At 42.4% G+C, this 18,088-nt stretch overlaps 1 protein-coding gene across 1 annotated transcript; it reads left to right on the top strand.

Moving 5' to 3' along the window:
• The first annotated feature begins 2,922 nt into the window (after positions 1-2,922).
• LOC145438864 (protein unc-13 homolog B-like) lies at positions 2,923-12,034 on the top strand. The gene has a single exon (XM_080316233.1). It carries the CDS (start codon positions 3,298-3,300, stop codon positions 7,840-7,842), a length of 4,545 nt encoding a protein of 1,514 aa, XP_080172359.1. The 5' UTR covers positions 2,923-3,297; the 3' UTR covers positions 7,843-12,034.
• Positions 12,035-18,088: the final 6,054 nt, after the last annotated feature.

Here is an 18,088-nt window from a genome sequence, read left to right as displayed (position 1 = left end):
AAACCTAAGATGAACTCGTGTCTCTGTGTCTGTGTCTGTGACTGTCCTGCCTGAAATGCGGATAATGACATTAAATATATAGAGAGGCTAAGCGCCGAAGAAGTGTCTAATTTTTTGTATTATTGTTTGTTTTCGACTTGTCTCGGCAGTCACCATAAATACTATTTTGTCACTAATATTTAGTTTATATTGATCATAATCTACAGTTTTTATGCTGTTATCTAGGTGTTATGGTATGACATGACTCGTGTGGTAACTTCGTCAACCCATTGATTGATTGATTCATTCACTATAGTTTTGATCAAGCATTTTCTAATATATCACACAACTAACATAGAGCTAATACAATTTTAAATCAGAAAACTACGAGGTCGACCCATCAGAAAGTTTTATAAAATGTATTAGGTTATTTTCAAGTTATTGCGATTCATATTTTTTCATCATTCAAACAGTCTCGGTTAGACCTTTTGAAAGTTGACATCATTATCATGTTATATAACTTCAGGCATATTTCTTATTCCAATTGAATATATTGATATATGCTATTAGTGGATGGACATGTAAATGTATGTTATATTCCTCCATCTATATAGCTGTTACGCTTTTAGGCTTGAAAATCGAACAAGAATATATCGTCGCTGGAAAACCAAACTGTCCTATGTCCACTTTTGGTGATTTTGACTTTTTTGGTTTCTATTATTATTTGGACATAGGTCTTTCTTTTTAGCCGGGTTTCATGCTTCTAGGTAGTGTGGATCAATGGTCAAGTGGACATATACACATGGATTTTCAAATCAAATTGAAAACCAAACTGGGTTATGTCCAAATTATGGACATAAACCTCTTTGACCTTCCACTTGACTAAGGTTTTATGTACGCCTGTGAGGCATTGCATGTAAGTAAAGTGGCGGGAAGATCCTGCCATGTGTCATTCGAGTGTTCTATAGTATCTTTCAGGATGTAATTACCTTTTTAGTTAGGTTAATGCATGTTTTCGAATATGATCTGCCAAAATTCAGAGATGAACAGTGTGAGATGCCAGAATGCGGAGTACTGGTAGATTATCAGTGAGAGATGAGATAATAATACTTGTGTTGAAATTTAGATGTTACTCATATCTTGATTCCTGGATTTTGGATTCTGGATTCCTATCAAAATTTGTTGATTACAGGGATATATTATGGTAATTCCCAGTACTTGTGGTTGAAAAGTGGCAGAATGAATCGAATTAGAATAAATTCAAGGGTGTCAACGGAAGCCTGGCAATATGATGAGAAAGCCAGTTGGACACTGACAGATGGTCTTACATGCATTTTAGAGGGATGCAAGAATACAAGGAACAGTTATAAAAGCTTTGGGATCTAAATGGCAAGTGACAAGTAACAAGTTGTTTCTAGAAGGAATCGCAGATAGAACAGGAGGAGTTGCAGTTGAGCCATCTTGTTCTGGTGGTGCTGTAAACAGAGGCAGTGACTCTGAGGAGATTGAATTGAATCAAGTGACTCTGCAGCGGGAAGCGGTTCAGATTATGATCCCAATCCCGAAAAAGAAAAGAAGAAAATTGGCAGCAAGTGGAAAGATGTCTTTCTGGTAGATGAGCCTTGTTCGTCAAAACAGACAGATGGTCTTATTGAAGGAGAGGAGGTATATTTGTGTCATCATTCTATTATTCCAAAAGACTGCGAAATTATAACTTCACAATAACTGATATAAATTCAACGAAAACGACATGCTTCCTATGGAATGAAACTGAGGCCAAAAAAGGATCCTGTGAGGTTGCTACCGTAGTTTTTCTGTACTTTAAGTCATTGAATGACACAGGAAAGAAATCTGTTCATTTATTCTGTGACCGGTGCGGGGGGCAAAATAATAACAGAACGGTTGTTGTAATGCTATGCAATGCTTCTACTGTTTTTGAACTTGAGGAGATAACTTTAAATTTCATGGTAATTGGACATTCACAAAGTGAAAATGACAATGCACACTCTGTCATCGAAAACGCCACCAAAGGAAAGTGAATATTTATCACAAAACAATGGGAAATGGCAATAAAAATGGCATTTCAGAAGAATTCACCTGAAGTCAATGCCTTAAATTACAGTGACGTGATTGAATTCAAGTCACCACTGGGTTTTCCGCAGTATGCCTCAATTTGGCAGATCAAATCCATCATTAATGCTGGGAAAAATGCCGGTGAAAAAATTTACTGGTCAAAAGTGATGCAAATGAAATTTCCAATTCAACAGTTTTTTTCAAGTATTTTCAAGTATAGTTACAGTGAGCCCTCGTTCCAAAAATCGCAGCTGTCCAGTTCAAGACCAGCAACTAGGTCAAATGCCACAGTTCTACCGCTGCTGCATCAGGAGAGACCGGGGATTCCGGCAGACAAATACAAAGACTTGTCTAAACTCCGTGATAAAAATTTGGTTCCTCCACACTTGCATTCCTTTTACAAAACCCTTCCAGTGGCATGTACTAGTGAAGGGAGTGACTGAGTTATTCAGTTTCTTTCATTCGTTTCATTTCTTGTGTTCCTGTTTCTTAGTTTGACAATATTATGCCATAAAATGCTGATAAAGTACATTATTGACGCATTGATTGGTAATTTGAAGAGGAATTATGTCCAAGAAAATGCTACTTAGTTGAGGACTATTTGAGAACCAAACTGGCCTATGTCCAAAATGGGGGCTGAAAATGGGGTTTGCTCTTATTTTGAGAAACTATAAATTATGCGATATCCCAGCCATATGCATATATATCAGTATCCCAGTAGCTCACTGTTGGCGTGTGGATAGTGTGAGCATGATAACTATGGGAACTCTTCTTTTTCGATTATCTCAGCTCGCTGTTTTGTGACATAGCGCAGTTTGGTTTTCCAGCGACGATATTTAGTCATGAAAATAAAAACTTTATATACTGGCACTACACGTCTGTTGTAGGCTATTTCATCGTGACACTGGGAATATTTGGAATGTAAACTAGCCAACTTCTAATTTTAGTCAATAAACAAAATGAAACCTTACACATGATATAGCCTAATGTCCTGTGAACATAAGTTTCCTAAAAACTTTACATCATGTTTTCCTCAGTTCTCTTAACTAACTATCCTAGTGCAGGAATAATGAAAGATGTACCATGAAAACATCTGTTAAATTTACGGATTTCTTGGGTATTACAAACTCTTGATTAGCGAGTAGCCCACACTTTCTTGTCCAGTCATTTCTCCAGTTCTATAACTCGAATAGAAATATATTGATTTTCTTACAGTTATGTTACTCTGGCCTAAAGCCTCAAAAGATGTCGTTATTATGTATAAAAGTGAAATGCGCCGAATTGCCGATTGATCGTGGTAAAAAGACAAACACTTACGTGACGCTGAAAGTACAAAATGTTAAAAGCTCCACCATCTGCGTCAAAGGAAGCGACCCCGTATGGGAGCAGGACTACCTGTTTGAAACTAACCGCTTGGACTTGGGACTTACCATCGAGCTATGGGAGAAAGGGCAGATTTGGGATACTTTATTGGGCACGGAATGGGTGCCGTTGCTGTCAGTGCCTCATTGTAACGAGGAAGGAGACGGGGAGTGGTATACAATGTATAAGCGTGTGGAGATGAAAAACTCGGAAATATGTGGAACACGAGACCCGACGCCGTTTAGAGTCAAGTGTGATGTGCGTTTTGAGCTGCCTAGCGATCTCACACACGAGGAAGCGCTATATCTACAACGTAAGCTCGATCAAATTAACGAGAGTAATGATGAGATGTGGACGGTCGTTGAAAAGCACCCGCTCGGGTCCAGTCAAACATCGATAGACAGCGACTATCGAAGCGACAACAGTTACCCCGGACCTTATCAAACAACTCATCACGTAAATGAGACGATAAGCCCGCATTCGCCGGCATTACGAGCAAGAGGCATTCCCGAGATATCTAGTGTTGTTATTCCGCAGGAAACGCAGGCCGATATTCAAGAGAAACTGCATTCCGATGTCGAGGTCGGCTCTGAGACCGAGTCTCGAATTTTCATGCCAGACATGGATTCCTTAAGTCTCAATGATGATGTTGAACGGAAACCAACGCAAACGTTAGATCATCCGCAAAGCGAAACATCTGGTCAAACTGATACCAATAATATGGACAATACTGAACAGGTTTCTGGAGAACAAGGCAATTCAGTTGCAAAGGAGAAATGGTTTAGCGTTTTTCGCCAAATACAGTCCGGACTACAAAACACGGAACGCACGCAGTCAGCGTTGGACGCGCTGAATAGCAACCGTCAGATTTTGAAAAATTTTGTCATCAAGCCAAACAGGGAGAAGTCTATCACCACGATTGACAATATCTCGTTGATAACCAGACAGCCTGGCATCACTTCTGCGCTGCTCAATTCGCAAGCGTCGTTAACTGACAGCGACTTGAAGATGCACGTTTACAAGAAAACTCTGCAAGCCTTGGTGTACCCGTTTTCTTTAACCACCCCGCACAATTTCTCCGATTATACTGCGACCGCTCCCGCTTACTGTTACGAATGTGACACGCTTCTTTGGGGTGTCACCAATCAAGGAATGCGATGTACCGAATGCGGAGTTAAATGCCATCGTAAATGCCGCGAACTTTTGAACGCAGACTGTCTGCAGACGGCTGTAGAGAAAGGCTCGAAAAGTAGCGCCAGCAAGACTCGAAATGTCGTCAGAGCTATCCAAGAACGTATCGAAAAGCGTCAAGTAATGAAAGCTGATCTATTCGATCAAATACGGGATGTATTCGTAGTTTCGAACGCCGAGCACAAAGCTGAGTTGAAACTCACGAAACAAGCCGCCGGCGATGGTTCCTCCGATTGGTCCGCTAAGATCAAGATCATCGTCAAAAGAGCGCAAGGCCTTCAAGCCAAGGACAAGACGGGATCGAGCGATCCGTATGTCACGGTGCAGATCGGAAAGCAAAAAGAGCAGACCACTACTATCTACGGCGAGTTGAACCCCGTTTGGAACCAGGAATTTAACTTTGAATGCCACAACACGACAGATCGTATTAAAGTCCGCGTATGGGACGAGGACGACGATTTTAAATCGAAATTCAAGCAACATTTCAACAAGGAATCCGATGATTTTCTAGGTCAGACTATTATCGAGGTACGTACGCTATCCGGCGAGATGGACGTGTGGTACAATTTGGAGAAACGCACCGATAAATCAGCGGTGTCAGGCGCGATACGGCTACATATTTTTGTGGAAATCGAGGGTGAAGAGAAAGTAGCGTCGTACCACGCTCAGTACACTTGCCTGCACGAGAACATCTTTCATTACGCGTGCAAAACCAACGGCGGGATTGTTCCTATTCCGAAAAGCAGCGGAGAAGGCGACTCGTGGAAAGTATACTTCAACTCTACGAGTCAGGAGATTGTGGACGAGTTCGCGATGCGGTACGGAATCGAAGCGATTTACCAAGCGATGACTCACTTTTCATGTCTGTCTTCGAAGTACAAGTGCCCGGGCGTGCCCGCGGTCATGAGCGAATTATTAGCGAATATCAACGCGTTCTACTCGCACACCACGTCGTCATCGCAGATTTCGGCCCACGATCGATTCACTGCGTCTAATTTCGGGAAAGAACGCTTCGTGAAGCTCCTCGATCAGCTGCACAATTCGTTACGAATCGACCTGTCTTCGTACAAGAAGAACTTTCCGACTTCCAGCGAGGAGAAGCTGCTCGACTTGAAATCTACAGTCGATCTGCTGACGAGCATCTCGTTTTTTCGTATGAAGGTACAAAATCTGCAAAGCCCGCCTAGAGCGTCTCAAGTGGTGCGCGGGTGTTGCGAAGCCTGCCTGCAATCGACGTACATGCATGTTTTCGACCATGTAACTGACGACACGCAGACCGAGAAAAGAGATCAGGCTGACGGGGCTGCGCCTCAAATCGCGGACGAATTCGGGCCGGTGTCGCCGAAATCTCTGACGTTCTGGAAGAACTTGAGCGCGGTTTTGCTTGCCGAAATTGCGGATGACAGAGACGTTTATTCGACATACCTCAATCAATTTCCGAACGAGCTCAATATCGGACAGATCAGTGCCGGCAAGATGTGGTCTCTCTTTTGCGAGGATTTACGGCAAGCGCTCCGTAAACACGGGGAAAGCGACAGGGTACTGTGTCCCGGAAGGGACTATCTAAACTGGCAGTTTCAGGTTAAGTACTTTTACTCGGAGTGTGCGAAGATATGTCCGTCTCTCGCGAAATCGGTGCCGGAGTATCCGAAATGGTTTGTGGATTTTACACTGCGATGGCTGGACGATAATGAAGTGTTATCGATGGGGTATGTCAGCAGTATTTACGATCAGGACAAGAGGAAGGGCTTTGAAACCAGTTCGCAACAGTCGCTCTTTTCGTGCTCAGTGGTCGATGTGTTTACGCAGCTCAGCGAGAGCTTGGATATTATCAAAAAGCTTGAGTGTCCAGACGTGGATGTCAACAACAGGTACATGGGGCGGTTCTCGATTACGGTCGAGATGATACTACAGCGTTACGCCAAGACAGTCGTGGCCGATTTTGATAACACGTGCGAACGCGAGGAGATATCGTGCATTCTCATGAACAATCTGCAAAGGTGCCGCGTCGAACTGCACAAGCTGTATGAGTCCATGGGTGGCGCAAGCCGTCTGGACGGTGACGCGACCGGCAGACTGAACGAGCTACAAGTCAAGCTGAACAGCAGGCTTGACGAGCTGGGGCGTATGTTCGGGAAAATGTACAGCCCGAAGATAGAGGAAAGTGTGAAGCGTATGGGCCGCGAGCTGTCCAAAATGAAAGGCGCCAACACGTCGCAGCAGACTAACGATAGTATACTGGCTGGCGTGCTACAGCCTCTGATGGATGTGATACAAGCGAGCGCGATGAAATTTGATCGGCGTTGCGAAAAAACGGTCTTGAAGCGTGTGCTTAAAGAGTTGTGGCGCATCATAATGGTTAAAATTGAGAAGATCATCATTTTGCCGCCGATAAGCGGGCACACTTCCTTGCAGCTGCTCACCGCCGCGAAAGAGAAGTTTGCAGACCCGGCCAGAGACGAGAGCAGCCGCAGCCTGACCCCGAGGCAGTGCGCCATTTTGTCCGCGGCCCTCGACTCTGTGCGGAACTTCTTCTACGAAGACGGAAAGGGGTTGCGGAAAAACTACATGGACCAAACGCCGGAGTTTAAATCGGTGCAGCACGCGTTGTCCTTGTACACGCAAGCCACGGACGCGCTTATTCAGACGTTTATCGAGTCGCAGACTTACAGGGACTCGGCCGGCGGTGACGAAAACTCTGTGGGCGAAGTAAATGTACAGATCGATTTGTTCAGTCACCCTGGCTGTTCGGAACAGCGGGTCACTGTCAAAGCGGTCTGCGCGGCAAACTTGTCGTGGAATGCTGGCGGCATGTTCAGTCCGTTTGTTGAGGTCGACATTGTAGGTCCCTACTTGAGTACGAGAAAGCGAAAGTTTGCGACTAAAGCCAAAAGCGGGACATCCCCGAAATACAACGAGTCTTACTGTTTCCGATTTGGAAACGCCGCCGGGCTCGACAAGTATGAATTGCAGATCGCCGTAAAGGACTATTGCTTTCTGAGAGAGGACAAGGTGGTCGGGGTGGTGGTGATGCAGTTGAAAGAGATTTTGGAGCAAGGGTCGTGCGCGTGTTGGTTCGCGCTAGCCCCCAACTTGCGTATCAACGACGCCGGATATACGATACTGCAGATTTTGTCGCAACGCAGCGGAGACGAGATGGCGAGGGAGTTTGTGCGGTTGAAATCGGTGCAAAGGACCGAGAACGGTGCCGCGAATCAGCAGGACGTGCCAAAGTAAAATTGCTTGCTTGATTCTTTTTATACTTACGTGTTTTGGGGGGGAATCGGTGCGCATTATCTGTACAGTAATCCGTGATTACTTTCTGTGAATCTAAAGGTGTTTTCGTTGGAACGCGATTTTATCGTTTCGGAAAAGATTTTAGCCACTGTGCTTCAGCGGATCGCGTTTAATTATTGATGCGCGCGCGATTTTAAATCTAAGCCTGGCCAGACGGCCGGGCGGTAATGGAAATCGATATTTTGCGGTCGGGAAACGGCGCCGGCGACGTCAAGTTTGTGTTTCGCTTCGGGCAATGTGCGAACGTGATTTTTCGCCGCTTTTCAACGTGTTTATGCCGGGCGAGTGGGTTGCAATAATCTTTTATCTCGCGTGGCCAGCGAGCGCGCTTTTTAATTTGTTGATTGGGGATTTGCGGCGGTCTGTTATCCGATTTGTAATCGATACTCGCGATGTTGATGCAAATTTACGGTGATTGCTTACGGTGATCGCTATTTCGGCCGGTACGTGCGATGCGTTAAAATGCCGCCCCTTTTTCTCATCAACCCGTTTGTAATGTGCACAAGTTGTTGCTCATTTATCCGTTTTCAACCCGGCCAGCAACTGTCGTCGTAGGAACCTTTGATTTAAACCGTTCGGGAAGCACGCTGGAAAAGCAGATGTGCGAAACTAGTTAATTCTATTTGCCATTTAGGCTAATTGGAGCGAAATGCTGGTAATCTAATCTAATTTGTAAAATGTAGCTGTGCTCCAATTTTAATAGTAATCAAATTTCCCGGTTTCCTGAACATGCAACAGGATAAACGAGCGAGACTCGGTGAACAGGCATTTGCCATCCCCATACTTATGAGACTGAACTCTTGTTTGATATGAAATGAAGTTGATTTTTGTTGCATTTTTTCCTGATATGACTAGTTTTTGCTAATTCAATAATTATAATCTAATTTGTAATTCCAATCCTAGTATAATTTGGAAAATTGTCCAATTCTGATAAAAAGTTGATGAATTTTTAAACGCCTTCTGTTTTGGAGGTGGAGCGCGTCGCGCAGGTGTGCTCGTGTCTGTTTCTCGTTACTGCCTCTGTTAAGATATACCCGGTGTTTACTGCCATATGTCAGGCGCGCGATAATCCCGCTTTAGGTGCTCAAAATTCGAGGGGAAACGCTCGTCATCAATTAAATACCTCTTCCTGGTTTGGCGCGTTGCGGGAATTCGCCCGGAACGCGTTTCCGCACTTTCGGCGACCTTTCGCTTTCCCTAATCCGATCGGTTATTATCTGAGAGTGATGTTTGCTTCCTATCGCGTTCTCGCGTCTACCTTTTCGTAGTGTATTTTGAATTTCGCAGGGCGTGTTTCACCGCAATATCGCGAGACATACAAAACATATTTTCATTCCAATGGTTCGTTTATTTGTGTCCGTTTTAATGCGTGTTATTACATCGGCGTACGAAGACGCTACGTATAAGCGACGCGTTGCGAGTTCAACTTGTTTATCATGATCTTATTCGTTTGAAATGCCGTGTCTGCTACAGTTTTATAGGGCTGCGCACAAGCATTCGAGTGTTCGCATCCGAACCGAGTATTAATTGTGATGATTCTCATCGAGTAGCGAGAGTCGATATTTTCGAGTAATGAACTTATTGTTTCAATACTTAGTCTCTCCATGGAACCCATGAAACCGCGATATGTCGTATAATATCACCCAAAACATGTAGCGTTAAGTTAGGCAGTATAACAAGGGTTGCATTTAAAACAAAAACCGATTCAAAACAAGGCCTTTGTTTAAAACATGTTTTTTTATTGTTTATTTTTAGTGTTCTTTTAAGCCATGGCGTCACGAATATTCAACATGACGTCATATTAGATTTACATATACAATTGAAAATATAGGATAAAAATAGCTCCTTTGACGAAATAGGCTTCTAATCCCTGCCATATACGGATCAAAAACCAATGATCTATATTTGCGTGCTGTAACTGTTGAGCCGATTATTTCGAGGGTTCTAACCATTCCATAACGTATGCGTCGGCTATATCGGGTGTAAATCGTCCGTAGTTTCATACTATACATGTTTTTGCAAAGTATTTACACAATCATGTTATAATTATAGGCTACAACTGGAATTTTTGTATAAGGTCTTTGATTAAAACATGTTTGAACAAAGTGTTATAAACAACCATTTGTTTTAAATGCACCCCTACCTACAGCATTGTCTGACGAAAAAATACAAAAATAGCTTTAAATAATCTATTCACGTTGAAATGTGTCCCGAGTATTTTTGGCTGTCACTCGTTATCGGTAATCGACAGCAATTAATAGAGAATTGAAAGAAAAAAATTATATCATTAGATACATTTAATGTGTATTCATCAGTTCCTGTGTGCCTCGAATTCGTGGTCGCATAAAATAAAAGTACATATTCAAACTTTTCACATCATCCACGTTGTTTCGCCCAGCCCCGCTACGGTACTGCAGACAGTGCCTGGAGCATAACGAAAGTTGCGATGTCATCAAAGCAGGGACGTTGTATTCCGTATTTGACGTGAATTCGTGGTCGTTAGGCAAAATATCGACTTTGTATTTCACCACGCCCGCTTGTACTATCCATTGTAAAAAATGCTATGTGTCGCTTTTATGAATTTCTCCCTCACTTTTGTATCGTGTCGCGTGTTTTTGCTATGTATGGTGCTGTACCCCGTGTCTCGCCTCTGTTGGCGTCGCGGTTACTTCATGACAGATGTGAATTATGCAGTCTCGAAATACCTATTCTACTATCCACCCGCAGTATTAATGTCAGTCGAGTTCGTTTCTTGTGTTATTCTTTCAGTATCAATCGCGTCGCTGTATGTCTGATAGTATCGTAAGAGTTCCATGATATGATGTTCATTTTCTGTGTATTCCCTTGTTTGTCTTTACTGTAGAGTAGGTACGATACGTTTGGTGATCTATCGAATGCTAATTTTGCACTTGTAATTTATTGGTAATAAATTCTATCATTTCCGTTTGAGAACACTGGGCTTCTGAAGTTGTGTAGGAAAATACCAGATGCATGACCGGAGAATCCCACACAGATCGACCCGTGACTTGAAATTACAAGCCATGATACACGTTTGACTAATGCGGGGTATCGGTGGTTTCCATGTAATTCAAACTGCCGGAGAGTTGGCTTTGTATAAGCGGTCTGGTGTCGTTTCCTGAAGCTGCTATCAAGACATGTAGGGCTGTAGGCAGGCATTTTGCGTGCGCCTGATTATCGTTGTATTGGTTTCGGCTTGTCATCTTGAGACAAACTGACATCAATGATGCATGAGGATCAGCGGTGGCCGGCTTTGTTCTATTTTACGTATTAGTGTATGCTATACAGAATGAGTCTACGACAACCGGGTGTCTTGTGTGTGTGGGATGGATCATGTCGTCACCGTAACAACATTTGTCGGTATAGTTGTACTGGAGATCTGGAGCAACGTGATTTCGGGAATCTAGAGAAGGAAGACCTAAAATAGATCTGACGAACGGCGAGTTAATACTCGCCCTCACTGACTACATTTTTCTTGAGCAATGTTCTTTGTATTCTACTGTAAGCCACATATTACTTATCGACAGTGTTACCGCTGGTGCGTGGGTTTCGAATTTGCCTGTCTGTACTTTTCGGCTTCAACATCCGCGGGAAGTGTTGACCAAGACGCCGTGGTCATAACATCGTAATCCACCATAATCTCAAGCGCAATTTAATTGCTTAGGAACATCTTTTCGAACAGGCCTGTCATACGAAATATTAGAATGACGCATATAGACTATGGCCATTACTTGCTGGGGAAGCGAGTGGCGCAGTTCGTTACGCACTGCAGTCACGACACCAATGGATGTGGTTTCGAATCCCGGTTCTGACCAACATCTACGTGTCGGAGGTTTCTCTGGGCTCCTCATCGCCGATTCCACTGCTACGGTAGTGCGTTGAAAAGCCCAGGCTCGAAAGTGAGCCGTGCTACAAGTCGGCAGCTGAGACAACGCTGGGGACGCGTGCTAGTGAGGGTGACTGAAGATTGACTGGGAGAAGAGAATGAAAGCCGTCCCCAAGATTACGAAAGGCAAAGACACTATGAACATTATCACAATTCATGTCGTGGCAGCACATAGCTTGAAAAAGCGATAAGCGCCACTGTGTTGTACCAATAATAATAATAACAATAGGCTGCTGGCAGTTTAGTCATAATGTGAGCATCCCAACTATTTTGATATTTCTCGTCCATTTATTTGATTTATTGAAGAAACCTTCCACCTCGTTCCTCACTCATATTTCCTGGGTTTTTGGGGAAGCGATGACACTGAACTTTTATGCTCATGCTTATCCTTGATCCAAGAACGTTCGTGAACATCACTTCCACGTTATCCCCATAGTTTCTTTTTTGTCGTCTCAGCACAAGTCAAGACCTTCGATCGTTGTTTAGCTGATCTCGAGTAAAAGGAGTTGGTTCACTCTGTATTCATAATGATGTTGAGGAGTCGGTGTTAATGGATTTTCTACAGCATATACCATTGTCATCTACCTACATCCTATATCGTAGCATCATTCGAAATCAGATCTGGCAGGGACGTAAAGCGGAAACTGGAATTTCAGGGGAGTGGTTAATTGACTGTAAAGCAGAGTCTATGTTGAGGAACTAATATGACTTCTTGTTTTTGTTCCAACCTTACATCTCATTCATGTAAAAATATGAATCATCATGGTGACTGTTTGCCTCGCACAAAACGTGAAGTTTCAGCCTAATGCTGGTAGACCGTTTGCGGTGACCGGCGTATATCCTGATCTCTCAACGTCATACCAAAGTACTCCTTGTAAAAGTACACTTGGTGACATTTCACATATTGAATCGCTTCATCTTTAATGTGTTTTCGTAGCATATGTAGCAAAACAAATCTTGGTCATTACGACACTTTCTCTGTCTTGCTATCACCAAATTTTTAACATACTTATTAAAACACCCCTGAATTGAAATTTCTGAAAATGATAGCGAGGGACAGTATCTAATATGAAAAAGCGTTTGAAAGCGTGTTGAATTTGAACCCACTACTCATCAGTGATGAGATAAGTGTCATTTGACTCTTTCCGTAGCTCAAATGAGGGGAGTGTTAATTGATGTAATCTGTCGGAAAAATAGTCTCTAAATGATAATTTTCAGGATAAAGCATACGATTGTTTTATCAGTGCACTACAAAGCATATGTTAGTTGCCTACTACATGGGAGCTGATGATATAAACTAATCTAAGCCCATATTCACCTCCTCGAGTGCGAGGTAACCTATATTACCCACAAATATACTACTTTTCATAGCATATATAGGAAGAGGCGATATCTCAAAGAATGGATCCAATTCGACAAAAGTAATGCCATTTTCGATATACCCCTTAATCGTTCTCACATATCATGATTTTTGAAAAAAAATTGTTGCCCTGTGTAATTATTATTCCTTATATTATGTAAAATACATCAAAATAACATCTTTATTTAAATATATTTTTTTCATGAAAAAACACGATATTTGCAGAATTTTGACAAAACATACACTAGAACAGTAGGTCAAGTCAAAATACACTAAATTTAATGTAACTGACTAGTGTAACACCACTGGCTAATGGCCATGAAGAGGTAAATGAATGGAGAATATTGGACGCGTGATTTCAATGCGTCACAATGGATCCGTGACGTCACGGCTTTTTGCCTCTACAACAGTGGTTCTCAACCGCCGGTCCGCGGACCGGTGCCGGTCCGCGACGACATTCCTGCCGGTCCGCGAGGAATATTACAATTTTTATACTTTAATTTCAAGATGCAATGTTGAAGGCTTGTCTTTTGATAAAATAAATAAAACATCTAATTTTAAACTGACTCAAAACTTCGGGAGGTAATATTAGGGCTAGAAACATGTTCGATTTGACTCAAAGTACAAGACGTTTCATTTGACGACATGCGAGCGACAAATACAGAACAGATACGAGTTCACTCATTACTAGGGCCATTTAAAGTCATTAAAGTCATATTTTTTTCTATGCATCAGTATGTCGTGAAATCAATTTTAACGCAAAAAACGCATCCCTATGGGGTATATTAAGAAAGTTATAAAGTCATATAAAGTCATATTTTGCTGGTTAGGTCATAAAAAGTTATAAAGTCATATTTTTAGTATAGTTTAAATAAAAAGTACCAATTTAAGCGGTGAAGCAATCAAGCACTAAGAAACTAAGGCAGTTACTCGTTGGGATAGCTGGTCGAATGCTGCTCAATATTATGCCGAGACGTAGGAAGGTGAAGTTATTGTAAAGAGCATCAAAAATTCAGTCAACGTTGACTATTCAGCCAATTTGCCTCAACTATAACAATATTTCAAACTTAATACTGAAAATGGAAAATTATATAGCCTACGTACACCGTCAACCTGATGTGATGTTGTAATGGAAAGTTATAGCTTACGTACACGCCCATGCTGATCTAAATGCCCTTGATTTCGGAAAAGATCCGGACAAAAACGACGTGAAAAAAATTATGGAGCTACAAAGACGAGACATTTCACCGTCGCTTTATGCAAAACTGCAGAAGTGTCAACCCACATCAGCGTCTGTGGAGCGCTCATTTTCCTTATTACTAAAGTCAGTTTACGTCCAAATCGTAACTTCAAAGACTCTAACATTCCGCACTACATCAAACTGTACTGCAACAGTGGCTTCAAATAAAAATGGATGGGTTATGTTGCGTATGTTTTACTCTTTAGTTCCGTGAGCGACGTTGTTCGCATGTAAAAATACACGATTTTCACATAAAGTCATATAAAGTCATATTTTCCGAAAAATAAAGTCATATTATGGATTTTTTAAGGTCATATAAAAATGGCCCTACTCATTACTAAGCATCGCAGTTCGATCATTGGTTTTCGATTCATTTGTTTTGTGCACGACCGTAACTGGGGCACCCCAAACCGCCCAATTGGAGAGGGGCCGAGCTTGAAAAGGGCCCAAAATTATTTCGCAAATGAATATAAATCATAGCGTTTTATTTGAAACTTTTTCCAACATTTTTCAATTTCTTTTCGGGCTTTGCACGATTTAGTGTTCCTAAATGTCTTGCTTATTAGGTGCCCTTCTCCGAGAAATGATTTATAGGCATTTCGGCAGTGGCGGCTCGTGACAATATCGGGTGGTGGGGCAAGGGCTGCGAGCGACTTTTATCAACATGACGTCACAATGGCGTTTTCCAACCTAAAAAAGTAACTTTATGATGGTCACATGAATTTCCCGACAACAGTGATTTTAACGTAGGTGCCGCGAGAGGTTTGCCGGTGAGCCGTGACTTGAAGTGTGGTAACAAATGTTTTATTCATTTATTTTTAATCAAAGGATTATTTTACAAAATGTACGTGAACTAAGAATCGTCCCTATGCCACGAATCAAGTATCAGGTCATCCTTAGTAGTATGCGTTTTGATTTCATGGTAGAGTTATAGATTACGCAAATCGATAGACCCTAAAATCCGACCGTCACCCCAAATTCGAAATCCGGATCCAGTCCGGCCAGGTAAAAAAACATTGAAATCCTGCTCCGGCTCCTGAACCGGACTGTGGCCATCTCTGGTTACGACCAGGTGATAATAGGCAACCAAAGCGGAGGCACCCGGCGTACGATTGGATCAATAGACTGGACAACTTCTAGACCTCTCATTTTCGCTCTAAAGGCAACTGCGTAAACTACGTACGGAATAAAGATTCAATACGATTCATGTTCGCACTTGACTTGACCTGACTAATTCCAATGACTAGAACTCGAGAGATTGCGTAAGCCTAACTGGAAAGGTCAACGAGTTCGGACACATACGCAATTGTTATCTCATAGATTGGGCCTGTCATATTGAATCCAGAACATCTATTTGAATGGTCTTTGAAGAACTAAGGACAGCAGCCTCGGAACTTCGGTCTCGGAACAACGTAGGACATTTTGGCCTTGAAACTGGAGACTGTGACACAACACATACGGCTTACTGTCTATAAGTCTGCTGCGAAATCGCCGTTGGAAAATATATTAATATATAAATACATGAATAAAAGCCGTAACTTAGTATACTGTTACAAGAAATCATCGAGAAGTAGCATACGCAATCTCATAACCCATTCCGGTATGGTACACTGTCAAAATCAATGCAAACAGACTAGGCTTACCATACGTCCTCTTTTAAGAGGATTTGTCCTCTTTTTTGACTTTTTTGAAAGTGTCCTCGGAGGACGCCCTTTTGTCCTCTTTTTTGAGATTTTGTCCTCTTTTTTGAAAATTTAGGTCAGATTTAGAGGAAATTGCGAGTGATATGCCGCAAATTAGCGCAGAAGTGAAGCTCCGGCGGGTATTTCGGAGGGAAAAGTGGTGATTTCAGCTCTGAGCGAAAAGAACACCTTTTTTTTTTTTTTTTTTTTTTTTTTTTTAGTCAACCGATCATGAAGCGGGTGAAATTTACCTGTTTTTGAGAATTCTTCTCCTCCAGTTATGCTTGACTGAAATTTCTGAAAAAGTGTCCTCTTTTTTCATTTCCGAAATATGGTAAGCCTAAAACAGACGAACACCGAACTTTGAGTAAAATAGATCGAGGAATAGGCTGATCGAATGATCAGCTGTTAGCCGACATCGAAAATGAAATAGCTATCGCAATTGACAGGGGATCGTAAGCAAATGGTTTGAAGGCCACAATTTCACAGTGAATGGACATTGGCGAACATTATTATTATTATTATTATCATTCACGTCAGTGGTGCTTATAGCCTGTTTTAAGGCTTTGTGCTCCACGGCATTACAAGTTATACAGTACAATGAATATGCATTTCTTCGTCTCTTGAATGTTCGTTCTTGCACTCTCTCAGGCAGTCTCTGTCACGCGCGCTTCATCATCGTCTCGTTTTTGCTGCCGACTTATAGCTCGGCCCACTCGGACTGGGCTTTTTCAAGGCACTGCGACTGCAGTGAGGTCGGCGATGAGGAGCCCATAGAACCTCCGACACATAGTAATTAGTCCGAACCGGGATTCGAACCACTACCATTGGTGTCGTGACGCTGGCGCTTAACCAACTGCGCCACTCGCTTCCCCCACATTGGCGAACATGAAATTATATGAATATTTGAATGCAAACCGAGAATCTTGGTTAGCTGTTTCATGCGATCATCGAGATATACCATTGGAAATATCATCACCGATCTCGTTATGGAACGCAGACTATAGATTAGCACAGACCGACACCGGCTTTTGCGTGAGATCCGCAATGACGTAGGTAGGCTAAGTATCAGATCAGCGCGCATCTCTACCATACTCGACCTCGAAAACGAAATAACTGCCTCAATCATTGAGTGTCAACTTTAAGACTTGGCACCGCGTTCGATACTAAAATCAAGACATTCCGTGTGAAAGCTCATGACAGATCTAGGTATGGAACATCGTTAAAATCAATAGAGACCAATAACGGCTTTTGCGTAAATTTGTTGGCGATAAATGAAGAGTCAGCTCTTACTCGACTTTGGAAACGAAATTACCACCCACATAGTTCAGTGACAAACTTAAAACTTGTTACAGCGGTCGATACTAACACTTACCGTGCCAAATGTCATGACCGATCTCGGTATAGAACATCGTCAAAATCAATGGAGACCAATACCGGCTTTTGAGTAAAATCTGTTTGCTGTACTATGTACATGATAGATCAGCACACACTGAACTTCCGAAACGGAATTACTACCATTATCTTTAAGTAGCAAGCCTGAAACTTGGAGCAGTGTTAAATACTACCTTCACGACATATCACACCAAGTTTCAAGAATTATCATGGTGCGAAACACCGTCAAAATCGACCTATACCAGCAAAGGTCGACTCAACGCATATTACGGTAACCGAGTTCAGATATAGATACGATTGTTACATCACACCTTAAGGGCGAGTAGGCATATTTGCCCCGGTTGCTCGGCCATTTTACGAATAGGAGAGAGTAAATCACCGTTTCTTTATTGTGCGCGGCTTTGAGAGAATAGATAGTGAAAGCTTGTTATGAGCGCTACCGGGGCAAGCCCCGGCTAGGCATTCACAAAGCGAAAACACAGAAGAGAATTCGATTTTCGCAGAGACTTCGCTATGTATGGGCGTTTGCAAGCGAAAGCACATGAAGAACGCGGGTTTCGCTGTGATCTCGGTATATATTGATTGCTGTGCGTCTATAAATGGTT

Source organism: Botryllus schlosseri, chromosome 5 (genome assembly GCF_051294905.1).
Source record: "Botryllus schlosseri isolate E-star chromosome 5, Bs_hap1, whole genome shotgun sequence".
NCBI classification, from domain to species: Eukaryota; Metazoa; Chordata; class Ascidiacea; order Stolidobranchia; family Styelidae; genus Botryllus; species Botryllus schlosseri.
The sequence above is the reverse complement of the archived record's forward strand: the minus strand, read 5'-3'. Positions and strand labels throughout refer to the sequence as shown.

What these genes read in the sequence shown, in the direction of transcription:
- LOC145438864 (XM_080316233.1), top strand. Translation starts at nt 3,298, where the DNA reads ATGTCGTTATTATGTATAAAAGTGAAATGCGCCGAATTGCCGATTGAT.